The sequence below is a fragment of the Hemicordylus capensis genome, chromosome 2 (genome assembly GCF_027244095.1).
Source record: "Hemicordylus capensis ecotype Gifberg chromosome 2, rHemCap1.1.pri, whole genome shotgun sequence".
Taxonomy (NCBI): Eukaryota; Metazoa; Chordata; class Lepidosauria; order Squamata; family Cordylidae; genus Hemicordylus; species Hemicordylus capensis.
Genome location: NC_069658.1, coordinates 404,352,913 through 404,380,218, shown reverse-complemented (window position 1 = coordinate 404,380,218; position 27,306 = coordinate 404,352,913). Strand labels below are relative to the sequence as shown.

At 45.6% G+C, this 27,306-nt stretch overlaps 1 protein-coding gene across 1 annotated transcript in view; it reads left to right on the top strand.

The window, feature by feature from the left end:
* Window positions 1-27,306, top strand: part of TTYH2 (tweety family member 2) — a 102,448-nt gene that overhangs the window by 34,357 nt on the left and 40,785 nt on the right. Inside the window, exon 2 of the mRNA XM_053298422.1 lies at window positions 13,814-13,986. Coding sequence (XP_053154397.1) covers window positions 13,862-13,986 — 125 coding nt within the window. The 5' untranslated portion in view covers window positions 13,814-13,861. The remainder of the gene's footprint in view (window positions 1-13,813; window positions 13,987-27,306) is intronic.

Genomic DNA, 27,306 nt, shown 5'->3' with positions numbered 1-27,306 from the left:
CCCTAAAATGCTGATACGGTAGAAGGAAGAGCCCATGCCCCCTCGTTTTTCTGAGAAGAGCCAAGTGTGGTTAGTGTCCAGGCTAGGATTTGGGAGACCTAAAGGGCACTGCTCTAAAGGATGGCAGCAGGATTTTATCAGAGGGAGTAGGACTGCAAGGAAGACTGTGCAATCCCATGGGGATTCTTGAGAGGCAGGTGCTGGCAATGTAGAGAAGGCACTTAACAAAGCCACTACTGCTGCACAGGTGCGGTCTGAACATTTTGGTTCAAATACTTGTCTGGAGTATGCATATATATTCAAAGCCCATTTTAGGGCAGAAAGAGGGCAGCTGGACCAAGCACTGAGCTGCCGTAGCTACGGAAGTGACTTCAGAGCCATCTCCTCCCTCACCCCACATAAAGCCGCTTCTGGTGGATCCTGCTTTCCTTGCAGGCTCATCTTTCATTTATTTGCCAATCCTAGGTGGGCAGTACTGAGTTCTTATTGGCTATGTGGGGTGGGGTGGGCACTGCTTGTGCAGGCACGTTTAGGTGTGCTCCACTTGCTTATCCTTCTGGATATGCAGATGGCACGGATAGCCAGGAATGTGTTAAGTTACGTCTGCCGTACCTGCTTTGCTTCAGCTTCTCACTGTACCTTATTAGGTAGGAAGGACCTCTGTGAGTCTCAAGGATGGCCTGCGGTGATGCAGTCTGTGGGGCTGCTCTTGAAGACTGTCTGTAAGCTGCAGCTTGTGTGGAATGCTGCAGCCCAATGGTTGGCAAGTGGAGGCAGATGGGCGCCTATTCAGCTGGCTCTGCACCGACTACCAGTGAGCTTCTGGGCCCATTCCAGATCCTGGCATTGACCTTCGTGGCCTGTGGCCCACACCTTGGAGAGAACCTCTCCATATCTAAGCTCACCTACTTGCTAAGATCCTCACCAAGGACCCTGCTCCAAGATCCCTCATGAGGTGAGCGTCCCTGGGGGTGCAGAGCAGAGCTATTCTTGGTGGCTACCCTGGTTCTCTAGGACTTCTTCTGACAGGAGGCGGCTGCTCCTTGTTTCTCCTTCTGGATTGAGAAACTGAGAAAGACCTGCCTTACTAAGGCCTTTGAATAGCAGAGGGAAGGAGCCAAAGTAGTCGTAAAGAGGCTGGTGTTGGTGCTGAGTTAGTGTTGCTTTGCTGTGTATTCCTACCTTGAGCAAACTCTGGAAAGGCAGATACAAATGTCAGCAGCTAGTTAACTGACCCACGCACAGGTTCCCTGTGAATAGTACTCTCAACCTCTTGCCAAACTTTTACTGGTGCATTAGAGCCCCTGGTGGCACAGTGGTAAAACTGCCGCCCTGTAACCAGAAGGTTACAAGTTCGATCCTGACCAGGGGCTGAAGGTTGACTCAGCCTTCCATCCTTCCGAGGTCGGTAAAATGAGTACCCAGAATGTTGGGGGGCAATATGCTAAAATCATTGTAAACCGCTTAGAGAGCTCCAGCTATAGAGCGGTATATAAATGTAAGTGCTATTGCTATTGCTATTATTGTCTCTGCACAGTGGCACCCATCTTGCCTTGAATCTTGCTTTGTGCTTCTGTTTGTTAGTCTGCTGCTGTGAGACACAGGGCAAGATACATGTACACTGCAGGGTCTTTACAGTGAGAGCTAATCTGACTACTGACGTGGGAATGATAAAAGGTTCAAAGGCAAAATATACAATATTTATTGAATAGCAATCAAAATCAGTTCCTTTTTAGATTGTGAGCTCTTTGGGGACAGGGGTCCATCTTATTTATTTGTTATTTCTCTGTGTAAACCACCCTGAGCTATTTTTGGAAGGGTGGTATAGAAATAGAATGAATGAATGAATAATAAAATACCACATTCTCATTTGGCGAATCAATAAATGGATACCTAATTGTAATACTATCAAACTTGGGGATTTAAGAGACTAAAACTTGCTTGCATGAATATTGACACAAAAATGCAATTCATTCACACCCATAGGGGGAAAGCAATTCACGATGGGGGCCAGTGTGGAGAGCCAGTTGGGGTTTGGCAGGGAGAGCGCGTCAAGCCCTCCCTGCTGCCCACACTGGCTGCCCACACGATTATCAGCTCCGTCACAGAGCCGGTGGGGACGGCAAGGATCGGGGGCCATTCAGCCCCTGGAAGTCCCAGCATTACCCATGGGAGTGCACAGGGCATTCTGGGGGGTCCCCAACACCAGGAGGCTTGCTGCAGCCTCTCGGTCGGGGGTCTGTTTGCAAGTTGCTGTGGTGTGGACTGCGCCACAGCATCTCGTGATCGAAAAACGGGGTTAGCGGAGCAAGGTCTCCGCTAACTCCATTTTAGAGGAGGGTTACTTTGGCAGGCTAGCCACCGTTGAACCACCTGGCTCACCCCGTGAACCCGGTGGTTCTCACAATGGGGGGAAACTGGGCTGGGCTCCCTTAGCCTGGTTTTCCCCCACTGTGAGAATAGCCTCCTAGTGATGTGTCACAGCTGCTAGTGTGGCAGTGCTATATGGCGATGATTCCTGAGACAGGTGGGGAGTTAATTGACAAGAGACACAGTGAACTGGGGGAACCATATAGTTAGAGGAGGAGGGAATAGGCAAAACATGTTAATGCAATGCAGCTGCTCTTGGAGGTAGGCCAGGTGACTTAAATCAGCAGCTGCTACATGCTGGTTGAAAAGCAAGAAGGGAGGCTCGTTTTTGACAGAAGATGAACACAAGCAAGATGGCAGTTCTCCCAGGCTCACTATAATTGGGTTGTTAGCGGAGGAAGTTAGGATGGGGATTTTTAGAAAATTTAGTTAATCTCCGAGCGTAGTTGGAGAAACCTCTTCATGAATATAGATTTCCACTATGCTAAATTTTTGCAGAGCTAGATTTTTGATCATAAAGGCACTTCAGCTCTGCACAGCGTTCACCAAAAGGAATCCCTGGCCAGGGACTCCACTGTACTAGTAAAAGATAGGGGGGTTGGGGAATGGAAAGAGAGAAAATGAATCCTTGTCCTAAAGCAGGCAGTTGTTAAAATGGGTTGTATCTGCTTGTCTTGCAGCTTTGCCTGGGCTGGAACAATGACAACATTGGAGATTTGTGTAGCACGGGGAATTCCGGGTAATGAGGTTTAGCGGCTTGCGAGGAATTGAGGGGGCCCAGAAATAGTTATTTCAGCTCAGAGATTCTCAAGCTTGGGAATCTCTAGGACTCATCCACAGAATTCACACTCCAGTGGTCTGAGTAACGAGAACTGGGGTGGCCTCAATCCCTGGGAACAGCAACATGGAGGTATATCCAAGGGGATGTTAGTAAGGGTAGCAAAGCTAACCAAAGGTTGGGCCACAAATGCTGAATGATACCCACACACATATCAATGTGACTTCCAGTTCATCTTTCAACACAGTTATACTACAACATCCATATTTGCTCTCATGTGAATATTTTCTTTGTATTTATATATCTCGTTATTATGCCCTAATCCTTGTTTTCATCACCATAGTAATCTATTAGTTTCATTACTATAACAAATTCCCCAACTGTTGTTTTTACATTTCAACCCCCTATTAATAAATCCAAATTCACATTGTTTTTCATGTACTGCAAAAAGGGTTTCCAATCTTCTACTACTCAATCTTCTTCTATGTAGAAAACTAATAAAAAATAAAGTGCAAAAAAAAAAATGATACCCACACACCAAGTGCTGAACAGAACACACACTCAAAAAAGACTAAAAAATTCTGGGTGTGTGTGTGTGAGAATAATACCCTAAAGACTAAGTGTTTTTGACAGAGGGACTGAGAATCTTCTACCTTATAAAGCGAGACACTCCTTAAACAGTAAGCTTAGTCACAAAGCTTCATCGATACAGTACTCTATCGATGAAATCTTGTGACTAAGCTTACTGTTTAAGGAAATAGGATGAATCGCCTAAAGGCAGGGATCACTGTGGGTGTGAAACTGTTCCTTGGAGATTGATCTAATACTGAGGTTAAAGTCCTCAAGGATTAATCAGTAGTAGGAAATAGGTTTTGTGCTTGAATGGGAAGATTGCTCTGTTTAGGAGTTTCTTAACTTCCTGGGGAGGGCTTCTTAGGAGATGCATACCAGACTTGTTTGCAGTTGTTCTAGGGTCCCCCCCAAGCAGTGTTCTCTCTCTTAAAAACAAAAACAAAACAAATAAACCATCTGTATGGGGAATGAGTTTGTTCTGGGCAGCAGTATCAAGGCAGAGTGTGCACACATGCATTCAGAGTGGGACCTTCCTGATTAAACCTGAGCAGGATCTAAAATGAACTGAGTGGACATCCAAAAAGTGTGAGCGCATGCAGGGAGCACTGCTCCCATGTTGCTGATCTACTCAAAGGCCTGTTCAGCCCTTTTGTTGTTAGTATCCAGCATGGGAGAGGGCACGGGTGCCAAACCTTCTCTCACATTCCGTTGTAAAATGTATTTTTTATATTTCATCTCTGGTAATGCCAGTCTGGACCTGAGAAAGTCCTGGTCCTCCCTGGGAGGCTCATAAACAGATAGTTGGAGCTGAAAATGGGGTTACTTCTAACACTGTCTTGCTCCATACAGAACTCTGCAACTGGCATTTAAACAGAAGTTGCAGCATCTGCCCCTGTTTAACAGGAGAGGTTGCAGAGTGGGCTGGCTCCTGCCAGCCACAATACAGAGCTGCATCTGAAGTTTGAAGCCCAGTCTGGTGAAAAGGCCACTGCATGTTACAGGGCTGGAGAAGAGAGGGTTATATGGTGAGGCTGCAGTCTTGCAGTAAGAGGCCAACTATACTCTCTGTATTGTCCTCTCATAACTTGAAAACCATGAATAGACATTAAGCCAGAGTGCAGCCACTGCTTGGTATTAAAAGGAGTTTGCATACTTCTGTAAATTGGCCCATAATGTGAATTACCTGGTAAAATTTTATTTTGTGGCTGAAAAAACTGAGCTTGCAAACTAGCCTGTAACTTAAGGCTTAGGCTTGTAATATTAAGTTTGCACATATCCTGCAGGGTGTTCATCAGCACCTTCCTTACTCATTTTAGCTGCCAATGTGGATAAGCAGTAGCTGACCTCAGTTCACATTGTTCAGTTCACATTTTGCATGTGTTCACAGTAGGTTCAGTGAGGCTGAAGTGTAATTTGAATTCAAGTCTCTGTATCGGCTCCTGGTCTGTGGAATGCACTCCTGGCAGATATCCATAGTTTGGACTCGTTGGCCTTCAAGAGAGCCCCTAAAGATTTGTTTGGCCTAGCCTTCCAAGGTTTTTAAATTGTGTTTAAGTATTTTTAATTGGTTTTAAATGATGCTGAATTGTGTTAAATTTGTTTTTACATTGTTTTAAGTAGCTTGTTTTTAATGGTGTTTGCCTTGTGTTTTACTTGTTGTGCACTGCCCAGAACCTTTGGATGGGGTAGTATAGAAATGTAATGAATAAATCCTGAAGCTATATCAGTAACATCACATTGTACTTTCTCATTTGTCTCTAAGACGCTGCATTTAAGTCAACGGGGAGGAGAGCTGCTCTTGTGGTAGCAAGCATGAATTGTCCCCTTTACTTAAGTAGGGTCTGCCCTGGATTGCATTTGAATGGGAGACATGTGAATACTATAAGGTTCCCCTTGGAGGATGGGGCCACTCTGGGAAGAGAATCTGCCTGCTTGCATGCAGAAGTTTCCAAGTTCCCTCCCTGGCATCATCTCCAAGACAGGGCTGAGAGAGATTCCTGCCTGCAACCTTGGAGAAGCCACTGCCAGTCTGTGGAGACAACACTGACCTAGATTGACCAATGGCCTGACTCGGTATAAGGCAGCTTCCTATGTAATGGTAACTTAAATCTTAGAATGCTTTCTGTTATGTGTCTGAACAACATTTGCATGTGGCACAGTGTGAATGAGAGCTAAATGTGTTTTGATTTTAAATTAATGTTGCAGCTTCCCCAAGTTTGCTCAGCTCTGCTCTTAAACTGGCAGTGCTCAGATACTAGATAACTGTGTTAGCCTGACATTGGCAACACAGGGCAGACATGCTAGCAAACTAGTTAACCCCTGCTAACTTGGCAAGAGGCACCTTTTAACGTGGTGATTCTCTTTATTTAGCAGGGGGAGAGATGAGATGATCTCAATTGAATGTCTTGCATGTTTTACATTAAAGAAGCTTCTGTGCTGAAAATAGCCTAGGCAAATATATACATACAATTATGCTGCATAGTCAATTTACATACATTATATTATTCTGATGACTGAATTATTCTAGAATGTACAGTGTTCTCTGGCAATACGGGAGGAACAGTGCTGGGTATCTGGATTTGGTAATATGGATGCAGTTCTTCCCATCTGAGCTCCTCAAGATTCAGTTGCTTGTAAAGGCAGCTTGGTATTACATGCTTGAAAAGTAAAAATAGATGGAGTCTAAGCTTGCCTGTCAATCATCTATCAGCATTTTAAACTCTGTCTCTGTTCGCATCAGTGGGTAACACATGGATGCTTCTAAAGGTGTTGGCCTCCCTTAAATCCAATCTAACAGTGGTGAGTGGCTGTTTTCCTCTGGGGAATGTGACAACCCTAGTGTAGATATTGTTAAATAAAGCAAAGTGATGGATATGGGCCTTTCAAAAACAAAGGAACCGGAGACCCAAACAGGTGTTACAGGACCTAGGGGAATGTTAACTTTTCCCCCTCTTTGACAATTCTAGAAAATTGGGCAGAATGCTTCTGAGCACATACAGAATGCACTTTCCCCTCTGGGGGGAAAAACCCAGAATTTTCATTTGACAACTTGCTGCTTAAAAGCAGGACTGCTTTTTAAAAATTTAGATCTTGGATACATATCAGCAACTAGAGGCCCCACTACCAATTTCAGCCCACTAAGAAATCCTCCACCACCCCCACCCGGGAATAGAAGTGTATGGAGGGAACTGCAGCTGAGACAACAGAACTTGTCAGTCCTCTTTGGCAGTTGTAAAACTAGCTGCTGATGATATTTTGACTATCCATTTGAATAAAAGGACCCTTCCAAACTGATTACATGCGGATCAGATGAACTACAAAACTAACGGCATGCATACTTTGTGCACTCTTAACCACTCAGATTTTGTAAAGCTACTCTCTTCTCTTTTGAGATGAAGAGGAAGGGCTGAAGACAAACATGCATGTACTCAGTAGGACTTAATAATAATAATAATAATTATTATTATTATTATTATTATTATTATTAATCATCATCATAATTATTATTATTATTACTACTACTACATTTATATCCCACTCTTCCTCCAAGGAGCCCAGAGCGGCACTACATACTTGAGTTTCTCTTTCACAACAACCCTGTGAAGTAGGTTAGGCTGAGAGAGAAGTGACTGGCCCAGAGTCACCCAGCAAGTATCGTGGCTGAATGGGGATTTGAACTCGGGTCTCCTTGGTCCTAGTCCAGCATTCTAACCACTACACCACGCTGGCTCTCTCAAATGCACCCTGCTCTCTATATGCTGCCCATGTGTGCCCTACAACACCACAGGCACATATACAAAGGAGGGGAAAACAGCAAATGTGTTTTTCCCGAACTGGAAGGTTCGGGGGAAAGTGCAGGCTAGTTAATACTAACTTGGGAAAGGGAAAGGTTAAGTGCCTCTAGTCTGCCAATTCTCTCACCACCACCACCATCCCAGCAAAAAACATCTGCCCTGAGGCCTACCACTGCCCCAACTGCAGTTGGGCTTATTCTGTTTCTGGTCTCTACCCCCGACCCCACCCCACCCCCCACCCCGCTCAGAGACAGGGAGGGGCTGCAGAGGAAGAGTTGATCACTACCTCTTTCTCAACCACTGATTCTGTCTTGCACGTGTAGTCCCTTGCCCGGTTAGAAGGCAGAAAACCTTAGCTGGGAATCTTCCTTGTTCTGCATTTAACTAAAAAGGTTAACAATCCAGCCATTTGGCAATCCTGGCTAGGAACTAGCCAGGGAGGATACGTAATTGTGACTTGCGGACTGTTTTGCAGCGCAGTTTGAACATGCTTTCACATAAAAGAACCTTTGTTTCTCCTCTTTGTCACTGCCCTTGCCAGATGTTGATTGAAGACTGGCACTGACCATTTTGCTTGGAAGAAAATAAACCAATCTCATGAGAACAGCTCCTGCTAGACTTTTCCTATATATTTGCTTGACTGGAAATGTAGCCTTCCTACAGGTCATGTGGTCAGCCAAACACCACCTGACTTGCCTGCTTGAGCTTTTTTCCCTTGGCTCTCTGCATGCGCTCGCACGTGTTTGTGTGTGTGTGTGTGTGTGTGTGTGTGTGTGTGTAAATTGGAGTTAATAGGTTTCTTGTGCTGCTTTTTCTGTTCAATTCCTGACCTGACATGCATTTAATGCTGCCCTTAACTCATAAGCAGTTAAAGCTGGTTTTTCAGATATTAAATGCAGTGTGGTGATTACTGATAAAACATAATGTTGGAGGCTCTGCCTTGTACTGATGATGTTTGGCTGGCTCCAGGCATTCCAACACTGATAGCTAAGCAGGGTCTGCCCTGGTTGCATCTAAATGGGAGACTTGATGAGTGAGCACTGCAAGATATTCCCTCAGGGGATGAAGCCGCTCTGGGAAGAGCAGAAGGTTTCAAGTTCCCTCCCTGGTTTCTCCAAGATAGGACAAGATTTTTTGGGAGAGGAGGGCTGGTCTTGTGGTAGCAAGCATGACTTGTCCCCATAGCTAAGCAGGGTCTGCCCTGGTTGCATCTGAATGGGAGACATGATGTGTGAGCACTGCAAGATATTCCCCTCTGGGGATGAAGCCGCTCTGGGAAGAGCAGAAGGTTTCAAGTTCCTTCCTTCCCTGGCTTCTCCAAGATAGGGCTGAGAGAGATTCCTGCCTGCAACCTTGGAGAAGCCGCTGCCAGTCTGTGAAGACAAAACTGAGCTAGATAGACCAATGATCTGACTCAGTATATGGCAGTTTCCTATGTTTCCCCCACCCCACCCAAGCTCATCTCTGTTTGGTGACTGAGCAGTGTGGGATGCTCCTAGGAGCCGTAAAGAAAAGCAGTGAATGGAACGTGTGATCATTGCCAGCCAGAACGGGCTTTGCTGGTTATCTGTACAGGCATCAGAACTTGAACAGCTGTGCTAAAGTGGCTTTTGGTATTGGTCCTGTTAACAGGAGAATGGACCATAGATCTAAGTATCTGTTGAAATGTGGATGTACACTTACTCTTTTTTTGCAGAAACAATTTCCTCATTTGCATATTAGACATCTAGGTTTCAGAGCTCCACCCCTAATCCAGCAGCGGCTCTCCTCCCTTTTCCCACATGCACTTAATATTTGTCCCAGTTGTTTCTAGGTTGTGTGTCATGCATGCTCCAGACCTACTTGCATATTTTGATGAAATTATCTCTTCTTCCAGTTTAAATGATTTGTGATCATTTCATGTGCATGTTTGCAAATCTAATGTGGTTTGGTTTGCAGTCTAGTGCTGAGTCCAAAGTGAAGTGGGGTGGGGGGGGGACCCTGCTAAAATTGCACACTTGGAAAAATTTGCACATGACTTTTCTTCCCTTAGGCTGGCTTTAAATCCCTGACCTTCATATTTTTAAGTGTGTTTTTATGTATTTTGAGTTGCAGGAGCCATAACTTATCCTGTTAGTTCAGCTGCTTGGGAATGGCATTACACTTTGCACTGCATGTAGGTGTCACTTTTGTGACAGCCTCGCAGCAAACAGTGTGGCTTGCGATAGCTAATGTTAACTTCTGTTGTGCTGCTGTTCTGGGACTGTGAACGGTCCTCATTTGTGGCACTGTGTTGTCTTGTGATTAGCTTATTTGTTGAAGCAAAAAAGAATGGGGCACAGATGTTGCTTATAGTTAAACTAGGGATTTTACTGAATGGAGGGAGAAAAATGTGTAAATGTACACTGAAGTTAACCAGTGGATGTGATGGTCTTGTAAACACCCGTGTTCCTGCTCAGGCAGTGGCACTCCCAAAGACCATTGGGGCCATTGTAACAAGCAACAGACTCCATGATAGCCTACCTTGGTGCACTGTGTTGCAGCTGTGTATGCTAGCAGAATCCTCCCTAAGCCCACTGTGGTATCTGTAATGCCATTTATGCTGTCTAGTGGAACCATTTCTGACAGGTTACATGCATGTTGAGAATATAGCTGCTTGGGCTGCCAACACTGGAATGTTTGCCTGTTTTTTGTCTCCTGAGGTCCCCTTGAATATTAAATCATATGTAAAACAGGGCTTGCTGATATTCAAGCTCTTCCTTGCCATGGCATCTGACCTGAGCCAAGTGGTGGGTGGATGCATCCAGGAGGAGGGAGCAAGCAAGGTGGGGATGGGGTCTTCCTTCCTTCTCCTAGTCTGAGCCAGGAAGATTTGGCCAGGAGGAGAAGGGAGGCCTGCGCAACCTATCCCTGCTTGCTTGCTCCACATACACCCCACCTCCTGGAAGTTTTTCACTCCCGGCTTTTAGTTTGCATCTCCACCAGAATGGAGGGGTGTGTTCACATATGGGCCAAACTTACCCCCAAAGTCCCTTTGAGCTATCGGGGAGCACTTTGCACACAATTCAGGTTTTTCATCACGGGTTAGTGTATAGCCTGATTTATATCCGGGATTAAAAAATCCACCTTTCTGCATCATTTGGTGGTTGGGGGGGGGGCAACTTTAAACTTACAGTTAAGAAAATCCACAGTAAAGCCTACTGATACAGTGAGGGAAATAAGTATTTGATCCCCTGCTGATTTTGTCCGTTTGCCCTCTGACACAGAAATGACCAGGCTATAATTGGAATGGTAGGTTTATTGTAGCTGTGAGAGACAGAATAACAAGAAACAAACCCTCAAAAGCCCAGTGCCCAAAAGTCAGCGATGGATTTGCATTGTAGTGAGGGAAATAAGTATTCGATCCCTTCACAAAAGATGTCTTAGTACTTGGTGGCAAAACCCTTGCTGGCAATCACAGAGGTCAGACGTTTCTTGTAGTTGGCCACCAGGTTTGCACACAACCCAGGAGGGATGTTGTCCCACTCCTCTTTGCAGATCCTCTCCAAGTCAGAAAGGTTTCGAGGCTGATGTTTGGCAACCCGAACCTTCAGCTCCCTCCACAGATTTTCTATGGGATTAAGGTCTGGAGACTGGCTGGGCCACTCCAGGACCTTCATGTGCTTCTTCTTGAGCCACTCCTTTGTTGCCTTGGCTGTGTGTTTTGGGTCATTGTCATGCTGGAATACCCATCCACGACCCATTCTCAATGCCCTGGCTGAGGGAAGGAGGTGCTCACCCAAGATCTGACGGTACATGGTCCCGTCCATTGTCCCTTCGATGCGGTGAAGGTGTCCTGTCCCCTTAGCAGAAAAACACCCCCAAAGCATAATGTGTCCACCTCCATGTTTGACGGTGGGGATGGTGTTCTTGGGCTCATAGGGAGCATTTCTCCTCCTCCACACACGACGAGTTGAGTTGATGCCAAAGAGCTCGATTTTGGTCTCATCTGACCACAACACTTTTGCCCAGTTCTCCTCTGGATCATTCAGATGTGCATTGGCAAACTGCAGACGGGCCTGTACATGTGCTGCCTTGAGCAGGGGGACCTTGAGGGCACTGCAAGATTTCAGTCCTTCACGGCGTAGTGTGTTACCAATTGTTTTCTTGGTGACTATGGTTCCAGCTGCCCTGAGATCATTGACAAGTTCCCCCCGTGTAGTTCTGGGCTGCTTTGTCACCGTTCTCATGATCATTGCAACTCCATGAGGTGAGATCTTGCATGGAGCCCCAGACCGAGGGAGATTGAAAGTTATTTTGTGTTTCTTCCATTTGCGAGTTATCGTGCCAACTGTAGTCACCTTCTCACCAAGCTGCTTAGCGATAGTCTTGTAGCCCAGTCCAGCCTTGTGCAGGTCTACAACCTTGTCCATGACATCCTTCGACAGCTCTTTGGTCTTGGGCATGGTGGTGAGTTTGGAAGCTGAGTGATTGCTTGCTTCTATGGACAGGTATCTTTTATACAGGTACTGTAACAAGCTGAGATTAGGAGCACTCCCTTACAGAGGGTGTTCCTCATCTCAGCTCGTTACCTGCATATAGTGAAAAGACACCTGGGAGCCTGAAATCTTGCTGGTTGATAGGGGATCGAATACTTATTTCCCTCACTACAATGCAAATCCATCGCTGACTTTTGGGCACTGGGCTTTTGAGGGTTTGTTTCTTGTTATTCTGTCTCTCACAGCTACAATAAACCTACCATTCCAGTTACAGCCTGGTCATTTCTGTGTCAGAGGGCAAACGGACAAAATCAGCAGGAGAACAAATACTTATTTCCCTCACTGTAAGAGCCCCTGGTGGCGCAGTGGTAAAACTGCTGCCCTGTAACCAGAAGGTTACAAGTTCGATCCTGACCAAGGGCTCAAGGTTGACTCAGCCTTCCATCCTTCCGAGGTCGGTAAAATGAGTACCCAGAATGTTGGGGGCAATATGCTAAATCATTGTAAACCGCTTAGAGAGCTTCGGCTATAGAGCGGTATATAAATGTAAGTGCTATTGCTACTGTCTGGGAAAGCTCCTGGTTGTGTTCCATCCATCACCTGCCTGAGCCAGACAATTGTGACCAGTAGGAAGAGTTAGTGAGCAGGTAAAATGGAGGTTGACTGCTCCCTTCTCTTACTAGTCATGCCTGTCTTGACTCAGGCAGATGAGGTGACCAGGACGAAGAAGGAGTAACCTGTCCTTCTTTGTTAGCTGCTGCCGCCGCCACCACCTGGTTGTGTCAACACAACCAGCAAGGGCAGAGATCTTCCTCTGAGGAGGTGGCATCAGGAACTTTGTTTTGAGGATGGCTAGTTTGAAACCTCCACCTTAAGTGGTACAGTGGGGAAATGCTTGACTAACAAGCAGAAGGTTGCTGGTTCAAATCCCCACTGGTACTATATTGGGCAGCAGCTATATAGGAAGATGCTGAAAGGCATCATCTCATTTTGTGCGGGAGGAGGCAATGGTAAACCCAAAGAAAACCACAGGGCTCTGCGGGCACCAGCAGTCAAAATCAACTCAATGGCACATTTTACTTTACTTTAGTTTGAAACTAGTTTGGATTGAGATGATTTGGGGGAGATGGGCTGCCCTCCTTTGTGTGCTTGGTTTGAGTCTCTGGTATCTGTCCCTGTTACAAACCTTTCTAAAAAAGCGGCCATTTCGGATGGTGGGAAGGCAAGTGAGGACCACTTTGCACGTTACTAAATTAATATATGAGCCCTTTTCACATGCAAAAAGGGACTCCATGTACAATGTCCTATGCTGGCAAGCCCTGCACTGATTCACCAAGAAACTGCCCCCATCATGCTTAAGTCATTTGCCTGTTCAGACAAATGCTGTAAGAATGGAGAGCATGGCGGTGTGGTGCTTCTAGGTGCATCAGCTCCAGGGTAGAACTTCCGAGCATGTTCTCAGGACGCTGTTCTGGTAAATTGTATATCTTCAAATGCATGTTAATGGAGCAGAGTGGGAGAACAACTTTCTTTTTGTGACCAAAGCTGCTCATATACACTTCACCTGACTGCATCTGAGGGAGAGGTGAGATGGCAAGGCCGCCTCCATTACCATTAGTCCAATCCACCATTTGACTAGTCCCTTCCCACATCAGCAGCTGTTCCATCTGGTCACTTTAACAATTAGGTAAGAATTGGTAATTTAGTTGCTTGCTCTCCTTTCTTCCCCATACCTCTTTCCTTTTTGTGTCGGAGTGCATTCCACTATTTTAAAATTGTAGACTGCCTTGATGTGCTGGCAAAAAAATGATAAAGTATTTCCTCTTTCTCTCCTTTCCCAGTCCCTGCTCTTTTTGGCCCTGGTGGGAGCAATCTTCTTGGGCCTCAACATGGTCTTCCTTGGCATCTACCTGATTTGCTTTTGCTGCTGCAAGAAGGAGGAAGAGTCTGAGACCAAGAGACCCAATTCTTGCTGCATCACCTGGACTGCTGTGGTAGCTGGCCTCATCTGCTGGTGAGTTCCCTTCAGGCGAAAAAATGTGGTTGAGGATGTGTGTTGGTACCTGCAACTTTCATGGTTAACTTATAATTAGCTCTTATAGGAAAGGCCTTAACTGAGCAGTAACTCCATAACACTGGTGCTTTCCCAGAAGTGTATTTTAAAAACACTAGATCCTCTTGAAGAGCTGACTTGTCTTATGATGATGATTCGTTAGCCACCCCATAACACATTTTTCTCTGGGTAGCTTACAACACAACATTAAAACATGAGATAAACACACATCAAATCATAACAGACAAAAAAAAGTAGGGCGGGGGAGAAAATACAATACAAAAACAGTCTTAAAAACATTTTTTTAAAATCAGTTACAATCGAATTAAAAGGCTTGAGTGAACAAAAGGTCTTTACCTGGCCTCTAAAAAAACAAAACGATGAAGCCAGGCGAACCTTACTATGGAGGCTATTCCATAAACAGGGTGCAACCACCAAAAAGGCCCTCTCCCTAGTAGCCACCCATCGCACCTCATTTGGTAGGGGCACCCGGAGGAGGGCCTCCAAAGATCTTAAGGAACAGGTTGGAGCAAGGCATATGTTCAGGTAACCCAGTCCCAAGCCATTTAGGGCTTTAAAAGTTAAAACCAGCACCTAATCCTATGTAAACCACTTTGGAAACCTTTTGTTGAAAAGTAGTAGTAGTGCCTTGTTCAAATAAGCCTGGGGTTCTATTAATCACGCTTGATCATTTAGTGCTGCTGCTCTGACTCTATCCTTCAGGACAAATTTTCTTTGGGTTTAGTAATCAGACTCACTTTTTAGGCTTGGGCAAGAGTGGCTCAGGCCACCTAATAGCACAGCGGGGAAATGACTTGACTAGCAAGCCAGAGGTTGCCAGTTCGAATCCCTGCTGGTATAGGAAACACCTCTATCAGGCAGCAGTGATATAGGAAGATGCTAAAAGGCCTCATCTCATACTGCGCAGCAGAAGGCAATGGTAAACCCCTTCTGTATTCTACCAAAGACAACCACAGGGCTCTGTGGGTGCCAGGAATCAACGCAGACTCAACAGCACACTTTATCTTGAAAGCCTTTACCTTAAGGAGTGGCTCAGCCTGACGAGCTGGTGGAGGGGTGCACTAAAGGCAGCACAGCTGCCTCTCCTTCTCAAAGCTCAATTTGTTCTTCTCTTCCCCATTCTGCTCCACCCTAGTGTTTAATGAGAGTCTGTGTGGGGGGGTGGGGTGGGATCTGGTCTTAAGCTCTTTTTTGGCATCCAAGCATGAGCGGTTGGGGGGAGATAAGAGAATCCTGGGTTAATGCTCCAGCTCTAGCAAAATTGACGTGTGGTTTTTCCCACCATATCTGCCTTTTGGTTTCCCATGTGGTGGTAGAGTTGTGCAGGCTAGTCAATGATTAACCAGCCTGCACAGCTCTATCTGATGAATGGCCAGCCTGCAGGCAGCTTGACTCTCAAACACTGGGGTGGACAGGGCAGGATGTGGGGAGAAGAGCAAAGGAAGCTCTGAAAAGGAATGGGAGCTGTGCTGCCTTTAGTGCCCACGGCTGCCACCTCCAGCTTGTCAGGATGAGTGAGTCTTGGATTCAGGGTTTCAAACTGAGATCTACTTCAAACAAAATCTGACACTACTGTTTGACTGCATACATGTAAAACCATTGAGAAAAGTGAAAAAATACTAAAAGAGGTTTCGTGTTGCTTGGAACTTTTCCTCTTTTTTTAAATCATAAAAATATGTAATTGCCTTAAACATTTTTGCTGTGCAAATCATTTTGAACCTTTTTTTGTTGTTGTTAATAATACATTTATGTACCACTTTTTAACAATAAGCAAAGGCACAAAGGGAAAAATACGGATTAGTTTAGTTTGGCTTTAATCTTCAACCCTACTCCAACCACCACATGGGAAACCAAAAGGCAGATATGGTGGGAAAAACCACACGTCAATTTTGCTAGAGCTGGAGCATTAACCCAGGATTCTCTTATCTCCCCCCAACCGCTCATGCTTGGATGCCAAAAAAGAGCTTAAGACCAGATCCCACCCCACCCCCACACACAGGCTTTTAAGCATTGTGGGGGGAATCTCACACACACAAGATGAATTCTTGTTGCTTTCTCTTTTCCCTGAGGGGAACAGCACAGCAGCCATCTACTGCCTCCCATCTGGCTTGTGGTTCTCTTGCTGTGCAATAGCATTCAGATTCTGAGTGGGGAGGAACACAAGACCGGAACCAAAGGAGAAGGGCCAGTAGGCGGCGGCTGCTGCTGGCAGCAGGAAGGGACTGCAGCAGGAATGCTGAGCCTTATCTACTTTCATGTTCTCTGTGGCGGCAGCTGCTGGCCACCCCCACGCCCCCAAAAGAGTGCACAAACGAGGCAGCCAGCAGGGACTAGTAGCTGTATTAAGTAGCTAGGTGGGGTTGTGGGGCAGAGACTGGCTTTCTGGGGAGAGGAAGCAGAAGGACCCACCACCCACCAGCAATGCTTCTGCGACTGGCTGCTGCTGCTGGCTCAGCTGAGCATGCCAGTGAGCAGCAGGCAGCCCTCCTTTTCCCTTTCAACGGCATGATTTGGGGGGGGGGGGATCAAACTACTGTTAGCGCTGGAAGGAGAAGAGGTGACTGCTAACAGCAACGCTGTCAGGACTCCCTCTCCCCTTAAGCTGTAGCGCCGAAATACCATGATTAAATTTTCTAGTGGTGAGCTGGCACCTGGGGTTGGTTGAGCCCTGCTTCCCTCTGCCGTCTAATCCATATTCTGGAGCTGCCCTTCCAAGTCTCGTATAAAGCCAGGAAAGGCCATTGCTTCATGTTCCTCTGAGGGAAAGGAGGCCTACCTAACATAACATCCTCAGTGTCTCATTTATTTAAGAAAACACAAACAACATTATGGTATAACCCTTCAGGATAAAGATTATGGACACTTAATACTTTAACCCTGTGCAGTACTGATAAGTTGCTCAGTGTGGTGTCCATCACATTATCTTTGTAACGTGAAGGTGGTTTGCTATGCCTACGGGGGGCCTTTGTAGGCTCACACTATATACACCTGTACCATCTAGAGCATATACATTGCTTCAGTTTTTCTTTGACTTCATGATTATAGCTGTCACCCAAACCATCTGTGTTTGGAAGTGAGGTAGAAGGATCCTTTATATCACCAACTTACACATCTGGTGTATTTGGGATTTTTGTTTTGTTTTTTTGAGCTGGCAGTTCATCAGTATTTTTAGAACATGGGAAGCTGTCATATACTGAGTCAGACCATTGGTCTATCTAGCTCAGTATTGTCTACCCAGACTGGCAGTGGCTTCTCCACGTTTGCAGGCAGGAATCTCTCTCAGCCCTATCTTGGAGATGCCAGGGAGGAAACTTGAAACCTTCTGCTCTTCCCAGAGCCACTCCATCTCCTGAGGGGAATATCTTACAGTGCTCACATGTGGTCTCCCATTTGTATGCAACCAGGGTGGACCCTGCTTAGCTAGGGGGAGAAGTCCATGCTTGCTACCACAAGACGGGCTCTCCTCTCTCTTTTTGAGTGGACACTAGAGCTTTTTCCCAGGTATCGGGCCAACCTGATAAAATGACATAGAAACACTAGCTCATTGTCCTGCTCAATTTAGGACTCCATGAAGTCTGGACTCCTTGAAGTCCTTTCTGAGATGGCTATGTAGTTTGCTTGATTTAATGCCTTCTACCTCCACTTGTAGTTCACTTACATAAGATGAACAGAATATTTCAGTTTTGCCTGACTGGGGGCATTTTTGGGGCCACAGTGCCCTGTACTGGAGATCTGTTACGTACATCTGTTTTCTTGTATGCAGTCTGAGTAGCATGCATTGGAGGCATTTTGGAGGTGATTACACTGGTTTCTTGAATTACTTGTAGCTTATAACCACTGTCAGCCCAGATGGATTTCTGATCTCCTATAATATTGGTCAGATTTTTTTCCCCACAGGTGTAAAAGTTATTGCTAGGCACCCTTTCCCCCGCTCCTCAGTTTGGGCTGAATACCACTTCATCTGCAAAATGAACAGACACAGGCTGTTCATTTTGCAAGAGCACTGCACCAAGACCAGCTTCACTGGCATTGAACTGGATAATGATCTCCTCATTCTGTTCATATTTTCAAAATGGAGTAATTGGTAACTAGATCTGGTAAAGGGCAGGGGTAGCCACATCCGAGTTGTAACTGGATCCAGTAATTTATTATTTATTTATTTATTCGATTTTTATACCACCCTTCCGAAATGGCTCAGGGTGGTTTACAATTAAAAACAGAAACCATTAAAACCAATAACAATTAAAACAGAAATATATATATGAACACCAATTAAAAACATCTTAAAAAACAAACTATCAGAACAATTAAAACCCTGAAAACCAGGTTAGCATTAAAACAATTTAAACTAATTAAAACCCTGAAAGGCCAGGCCAAACAGATAGGTTTTAAGGGCTCTCCTAAAGGACAGTAATGATCTCAAATTACGGATTTCTGCTGGGAGTGCATTCCACAGCCCAGGAGCAGCTACAGAGAAGGCCCGCCTCCGAGTCGCCACCAAACGAACTGGTGGTAACTGGAGACGGACCTCCTCAGATGACCTTAACGTGCAGTGGGGGTCATGTAAAAGAAAGCGCTCTCTAAGATAGTTGTTGTAGAGGCTCACATTCATCAGAAGTGGGGCGGAGGGGATTGGTTAGCTAACATGCTTGTTGCTGCAGAGATTTTGGTGCTCAGTAAAGTGGACATTTGCTGCACTGCTGTCAACATTTGAAGGGTCTGCTGGCTGCAAATGTTGAGATGTTAAGAAGTGTCCTATGTAGGGTACTGGTGTCATTCATAGCCCTATCTAGTTGGTTTGATTCCCCCCCCCCCAAGCCCTTTTCAGGAGGTGAATGAATTTCAGCCATTGTCTGCTATAGCTTTCTCTATGGTGTCACTGAGCACAGTTTTTCAAAGCAGTGATTCTCTGGTATATAGCACAGGGAGAGCAACTGTCCCTATCCAACTCCAGCATAGCACTCCTTCAGTGGCTGCTGCTAGTATCTACATTGCATTTCCTTTTAGCTTATGAGCCCCTTTGGGACAGGGAACTGTCTTATTTATCTGTATAAACCACTCTGAGAACGTTGAAAAGTGGTATAAATATTTGTACTAGTAGTATCTCTAATGACACTGATCCCTTCCCTTTTGAGGGCTTACCTGTCTTGGCAATCAATGGAGAAAATGTCAGGTAGTAAGATGGACTCCTAGACATGCCACATCACTGGCTTCCCCTGGACTGTTGAGCTGCAAGTCTCTTTCTGTTTAATTGTGGGGTGGGAAGAGGAGGCATGAGATTGTTCTGCATATTGGCCATAATATGTCACTTTCAAATAGGGCGTTCATTCACTTGATGGGTAGAAATAGTTAGACAACTATTTGAGTCTCACATTCCCTAAGTTTTTGCAGAAAGAGAAGCCAGCGATACGGGATGTCATGAAGGCGAGGTGCATGGGAAGATACGGTATAGCAAATACAGTTTGCAGGCTTGCTTTTCTCCCCTCCCCAGCTAAGCTGTAAGGAAAGCGTTGTGGTGAGTGGACTGGCTACAGAAGACTATCACCATTTTAAAAAAGCCTAGCATGAGTGATTAGCCACTGGTGCCCTTTGGGGGTGGGGTGCGCACGTGCTCGCAGGGCCCGGTGGAGAGAGAGAGAGAATGCTCTTTAAGAAGGTGACCTGGATGAGTCTTGTGGGGAGACAATAACCACTGGGAAGGGCTTATTTGTGAGGAGAGTGTGGTCCAATGCATCTTAAACTCCTAAGTTCAGTCACCTGCTTATTAGTGGACTCTTCCAGTGACCATGGGTGAATCGGTTCCCCAGTACTACTTCGAGGTCTCCATGACTTTGGTTCTCTGATTATAAAATGGAAATACAGCCCTGAGGATTGTATGTGAGGATTAACAAGGAACTTGGTTGTCTCTCCCAAAATACAGCTAGGATCTAAATAAGATGGGTAGACCATAATATCTGGAAAACGTTGCTTTAAGTGTTTGACAGGTATGCTAATATTGAGAACCCCGTTTTTTTAGTAGGAAACGCTTTACCAGAAACTAATGTCCTGCAGAGATACTGGCTGACATCCTAACAAAGAACATGCAGTAGCGGGCTCCGTGGGGACACAACAAGGGCCTGCACACAACTCTTCCAGTTCTCTGTGTGTGCTGTTGCGCTACCAGGCGCAACTTCCCAGCTCTGTCTGTACTCCGGAAGTGCTCTGAAAGAGAAGAAATGTTGCTGTGCCACTGCAACGTGTTTCCTCCCTTACAGAGCGCTTCTGGAGTGTGAGCAGTGTTGGAAGTATTACTCTCCCTTGTGGAACCACGTGCACGGGGGACTTGGGTAGTTGCACGTGGGCCCCTGTTGCATCCCCACAGACAGAGCCTTCTGATGTGTGTGTACTTTGTAAGGATGTCAGCTGCTGCTTCCATGAACAAAAATTGCCTGCAGACCATAATGTGTGACAAAAGCACATGTGGCTATTTTGCCTTGTGTACGTGACCAGACTCCCCTTGTCACATTTCTCCCAGTCCTAAATAAGGTTGCTCTATTGTGAATGGAAATGCAATTCTCCTCCAGTTTCACTAACTGCTTCCTGAAGGAGACAGAGGCAAAGTGCATCCAACACCTTTGGGTGATTCATTTTCCTGTATGAAGGCTGCAAACCACAGGGACTCTTAGACTGCCTTTTCCTGTCTGCCTTGGAAGAATAGGTGTGTTGGGTCTATTTCCAGCTGCTCCTAGGTTCTGCAGCCTTGCTTTTTATACTCTCTCTCCTCCAGAGGGCTTCTGCCCCAGTACTCATTCCTCTTGTGGCTAATCCCAAGAGAAAGGGGGAGATTGGGGTGTGGAGGAGTCCTTTAGCTCTTAATCCCACCCCCTGAGCAGATGGCACAGCTGGCTGGCTGGGGTCCCATGAGGCTTGAGGTTAATTGCATATGGAGTAAGAGTCAATTAAAGGAGAACAGCAGTGTTGGGAGTCTCTGGAAAGGGAAAGCTCTATGTCCTTGTCTCCTCCCTGCACACAACTTCACCTATCAGCTTCCTGCAGGCTTGGGTGGTGTTGAATCTCTTTGGATGAGCTGGTCCAGAGCTGGGTATTGTGAGAGATTTAACATTGGGAAGAATGGGAGATTAAGCAAATAATGGATCAAGTGCCCGGCTCACCCCTCAGTGGTACTACTGGTAAAGAACGCTAACTTCGGCTTATAGCTGCACCAGGGAACTGTCTAGAAGGGCAAAAGACCAATGGATCGTCTACCCCAAGACAACCCGCTTCTACCCAGAGACAAAATCTTCCATATACTCTGAACCATTTTAGACAAATGCATTCATAGAGTAGAAGGCTGCAAACCAGGATGTGCTGCAGGGAGAGGTCAGTGGAGGTCACATTGCTATGCTAGCCTTGCCTATCGCACAAAGGAGAACATTTACTTCAGAAGACAGTGAGCACCCATGCCACACTTGTGTCCCATCCTCTTCCCCCTCCCTGGACACACCTGGAGGCAGTCACCAGGGCTAGAAGAAAATTCCTTGTTCAGTTCAAGCCCCAAACATGCAAGCCAAACCTATTAAATCCCCTTGGAAGGAAGGTGCACTTTAAATGCACTTCAACTTATCAAGTATCGGTCTTCCAGAAGGGGTTATTCTTAATACCAGTAAATGTTCTTCATAATGAGGGGGAAATGCCTGCCCAGGGCCCACTCTCTGGAGGATGTGGCAGTGTCCATACATGTGCAAATGTCCCCTTAAGAGCTTCAGGGCCTACAGAGAACCTCCTGGCAGCACTGTTCCCTCTCCTCTGCCACGTGAACAAAAAGCTGAACTGCTTCTTTTGGTCTTGAAGTCAATTAAAAAGGGGAAATTTGTTAGGGGTGGGTTTGTGGAGGCCCTGGAGAAGCAGTCTTGTTTGTTCAGTAGCCTGTAAATCAGCAGTCCTGTGCCTGCCTGGTTCATTAAGCTACTTACTGAAACATTCATTGTTTAATGCCAAAGGGAGTGTTTACCCATCTAAAGAAACAACTACTAATGGCTAGGAGGGACTGATCAGATTCCAGTTTAAAAACAAGATATAGGCTCTCCCCCATCCCCAGATAACTGGTACTGTGAAATCACTTGAACAGGCTTTCCAGTGCGTGAATGGCTAATGGAAGGCAACCAAGGCAGGATCAGCCAGCTTGAGGATCTCTAACATACTGAGGCTCTCCATACAAGCAGTGCAGAGAGCCGGGGAGAGTGGGCTTGACTGGATTGGCCGCCCACACTGTTACCAGCTCCATTACGGAGCTCCGTTGCGGAGTTGGTAGAGGCGGTGGGAATCAGGGGCCACCTTGCCCCCGGATGTCCCAGGATGCCCTGGGCATTCTGGGGAGACCCCTGAGGCCAGGAGACTTGTTGTCGTCTCCTGGTTGGGGGTCTCCTCATGAATCGGCACAGAGAAGAGCCATGCCGTTGTGACTCACGATTGAAAAAACAGGGTTAGCAGAGCACTCGCTCTGCTAACCTCATTTAAAGGTGGGGGCATTTACAGAGGTTTGCTGCCGGGAGCTGCACAGTTCCTGTTGCAGCACACACGAGCAGCAGGAACTGGGCTGGACTCCCTTAGCCCGGTTCCTGCTGCTCCCGAGAAGAGCCTCACTGAAGATTCTCTTTCTTTCCACTCTCCCATTTAGAGCTGGTAAGAGCACAACTCATGGTGGCCACATAATCCCCAGCACAGCATTGCATTCCTCCAGCAGCTGTTGCTGGTGTCTATCTTGTTTTTTAGATTATGAGCCCTTTGGGGACAGGTAGCCACTTTATCTATGTCTATGTAAAGCGCTTTGAGAATGCTTGTTGAAAAGTGGTATATAAATATCCTGCTGCTTCTTCTCATCGTCATCGTCATCAGAACCCATGGTAGCTGCTCCCTGCTCATCTGGCTTGTTCTGTTAGCAGAAGTTGAACTCTTGCTCACAATTGTATACCACTGCTGTGTGAATGCAACCGTGTAAGGTGGAATGATGAATGAATTGGACAAAATGTATGGAAGCAGCTGCCATGGGCACTGCTAAGGAGGGGTAAAAGTTTGTGACAAGCAGAACAATCATGAGCATCTGCAGTTCTTTATTTTCAGTGTGGATTTTCCAGAGAGCCGTGTGGATCTTGCAGGTGAAGACTGTCTACCTTTCATGCCTTTCTTCTACCTGTTGTGCAACTGCCATTTTGCAAATTGCTTTTTATGAAGCAGTGTTAAATTTGCCCAAACTGGGGAGTAGTTGGGGCTATAAGTATCCTGGGTCTTTGGGCAAAAACTAGGTCACTTTTCTTCTCACATGTCACCTTAAGTGGCACAGCAGGGAAATGTTTGACTAACAAGCAGAAGGTTGCCAGTTCAAATCCCTGCTGGTACTATATCGGGCAGCAGCGATATAGGAAGATTCTGAAAGGCCTTATCTCATACTGCGTGGCAGGAGGCAATGGTAAACCCCTCCTGTATACTACCAAAGAAAACCACAGGGCTCTGTGGTCGCCAAATCAACTTGACGGCACACTTTATTTTATCATCTACACAGGACACGTGGATCATCCCAGGTGACAGTTCTGTACTAAACTGACCTTTCCTCTCTTATGAACTGAAACTGCTTAGGGCTTTCTAACCAGGAGACAGTCTTGATTTTGGGCTAACTTTGACTCATCTTTGGACTCTAATCTTCATTACCTTTTCAAATGGTAGAATTTAAAAACTAGGCACACATAATAAATGTATGCGTTTACAATATAAACTTAAATTTCCAACTTTATCTGCCCATCAATGGATGCAATCATGGAGGAAATGGCACCCTTACATCTGTTTGAGATATATTCCTCTTTCCATCTGTTTGCGGGGAGTCCTGCATGTTACATTCTATTGCTTATCTCTTTGACTGCAAATACCCTTCTGTTTAATTGTTTGAGGGTGATCTGAGCCTTCGGGTGTGGGGGAAGGGTGAGGTTTTTCCTTTCATTAGCTGAATGCAGCTATCTGTATCTGAGAGTAAACACACTGATTAAACTGGCATGCTCTTCCCATGACTTGCCTTCTTCCCTAACTCAGGCACATGACTTCCAGGGCCTTGGGCTCATTAAAACTCTGCATGTATTGTTCCTATGCAATAAGATAAATACATAAACCATGGATGGGTGAGGTGGGGGTCGGCAGAGTAACAAATAGCTAAGTGCTCCTTCAGATCCCTAGGGTGCTTTGATTGCAAGTGCAACAATACAGAGCAAACTGGGCATCTAGTCCCTTTTGAATCTTAAATGCATTGATTGGAGTGAAGCTCCCTGCATGTTATGCTAACCCTACCTTTTTTTTTGCTTGCAGCATGCCAGGAAATAAATGATTTTAGGCAAATCTGATAATTTCAAAGTCTCAAGTTTTATTCTTGCTCTTCAACTTTATTACAATTCTAGATCAATCAAGCTTATTTTTCTATCCTGAGGTTATTCCCTCCCCACTCTACCCTTTTCAATCCCCTGCTGTTTTCAGGCCCTTCTCCTCTCTTCTCCCCCCACCCCAGGCTTTCCTTATGGCAGTGTAAATCAATGAAAACCTTTAGGATCAAGACAGGGCCAGTGGATATAGGTTCCTCTTCTACCCAACTGAGCAGCAGCAGATCTTCTCAGATAGCTAACTTCAGTGCTACTTTGGGGAGATCCTCATGTTATTGTTCCCCCATGCTAGGCTTCTGAGAGGTTTGGCCATTTCCCAAGAAAAACTAGTTTGCGTCGCTGCTGTGCTGTTCCGTGTGTGTTGGGTTTTTTGTGGTGGGTGGTCGATGGCTTTTACCAGGTTTCCCCTGTTGGAGAAACTGAGAGAAACTGAATTATTGATATACTACGTGAAAAAGCTGCTGCTTTGACAATAGTTCATACTTGGTTGCTGATACATATGTTTTTTGTACTATGGTATCTTGACTTGTACCAAATAAGAGCACAAGCATGCATGGATCTCTGCGTTTTCCTTTTAAAATACATGGGGGAAACACTCAGGAAAAGATTTGTTATTGGAGCTCTGCTTTAAAAAAAAAAATCTTGTGCACATGGGCATCCTTCATACAGGAGAACGAATGCATTTTTTAAGCTTATATATCTGCACCCACGTATGAACTACCATGTAAGAAGCAGTCTATCAATGCAATGAAGCTCCTTTTTTGTTGGCCAGTATAGGAGGGATTTCTCTGTCTGAGGGAGAGATTCCTACTCGCCACTGTTCTCTTCTGCTGAGTTAATTGCTCTGTACTGTCTCAAGCCTAGCTTTGCAAAGGTCTTGCACTCCTTTCTATTTTGGTGTCAGGGCAACCTCCTTGTCCTTTCAGGAAGCATAACATCAAGTGGCAAACTGAAATCATGGAGCCAGTGCTACTAGGGGAAAATAGGGTGACTGTTTTGTGATCTGCTCATATTGCTATTTGTTTTGAAGAGAGGGGATATCTCTCTGTGACTGCCTCTGTGTGCAAACTCAAGGTCACTTACTGTGAATTAACTACCTCTTGACACCCTTTAGCCCTACCCTGCTCTATTCACAGTTAGGGCAATTGTGATGGATTCCCCCCTCCTTTAAATGTGCATTCGTGGATGAAATGGGGATTTTCGTTCACATTAATGAATACAAGGATTATACCAGAGGACGTTCATTAATCAGAATGAATCAATACAGTGTGAGAGAGTGGGATCTTGTGTGTGTGTGTGTGTGTGGTGTCTTGGCCCTGCAAACAAAGGGGCTGAATTGTCTTCCATCCAAGAGGTGGTGCATCAGGGCAGGTGGGGGGCGGGGCTCCAAGACAGGGTGACACCTTGTAGGGGCTTACTTCTCCCCACCCCCACCCCAAGAGTATCTGCCTCAGCACTATTGAAGAAAGAGGGATAATCTCTCCATAGTCACTCTTATCGGAGCGGAGCTCGCTAGTGAGTCTGGAATTCTTCCCTCTGTGTGCACGCCTTCCCTTGAGGCTTAACCAAGGAGCAGCTCTAATCCAGAGCAGTATTTCTTTCGACAGATTCTCATAATCTGCTTAGTCCGGTCTTTTGCTTTTTGGCCTAAATCTCTCAGCATTTGGGAGGGAACTGGCTTACAAATTATAATTCAGTGTATTGCTGGCTTGTAGCATCCTTTTTAAGCCCTAGTATTGGAAGAGGTGAAAGTAGTTTGGTGTCAGTTGGGGAGTGACCACAAATGTCCTAAAAGGTCAATGGAGGAGGAACTTCCTGTTGGCACCTTTATGGAAGCTTTTCTTGCACTCTCTGCTAAAGTCTGGAACTCTCTGTTCTCTCCTCTCCCACTGTATAGTGGTCAGTCTCTGGGCTTCTCAGACCCAGTCCAAATTACCTAAATTGTAAGCTCTCTTTAAAAAAAGAAAGAAAGAAATGCTGTGTTAGTTGTAATGAAATAACCTTGCCAGTTTTACAAAAATGGTGAACTATATTTTAGAATAGCAACAGGTTTGGGAACCGTTTTGTATTGGCTAGGCCTCAATATTTATTTCATTTAGCAGGCTTTAAATATATAGGGTAATGTGAAGAGAGATGCTACCACAATGTGAGGAAACACTTAGAGCTAAGTTAGCAAAACGGATATAACTAACCACAAGTTGAAAGAGAAGATACATTAGTCTGTCATGTAGGGTTCTCAGTAGTTTTTGAAGGGTTTTGCTGAAAGAGGTGGATTTTCTATTAGAAAGGTCAGGAAAAAGAGAGGGAGGGAAAGACAGTAAATGGCTAGAGAGTTCCAGAATTACTAAAGAGCAGACAACAAAGAAAAGAACCATATCTGCCAACCTGTCTCTATTTTCCCATTCATCTGAATGGGAAAATAGGAACATGTTGGCGGTATGAGGAACATGTAGTGGTCTGAGCCTCTCTTTGATTCATTGTTGGACATCCACCTGCACAATGCAGATCAGACACGAGACTGAGAACAGGTGAATAAGGAAGATGCCCCATAAGGACCTGTCTGGCTTGTTAAATGTTGAGGGACTTGTGGAAATGCAGTCCGGCTAAACAGTAATACGTGGCTTATTTGGCTCTTGTGCTGAGCAGATGTTTGAAACTATCTTTTTTGACTCCTAGAGCAATGACTTGTGGGTACCTTGAGCCCACTGAGAGGGAAGAGTGGGTTGGGGCTCTTCTGAAACCAGAGGATTTTTCATCTACAGGGGAATGGCTGCTTTCTTATCAGCCACTCCAAGTTATCAGCCACTCCCAGAATGTAGTATCTCCCTGCTTGGGTTTTAAAACTGTTTGTAAATCATTCCTA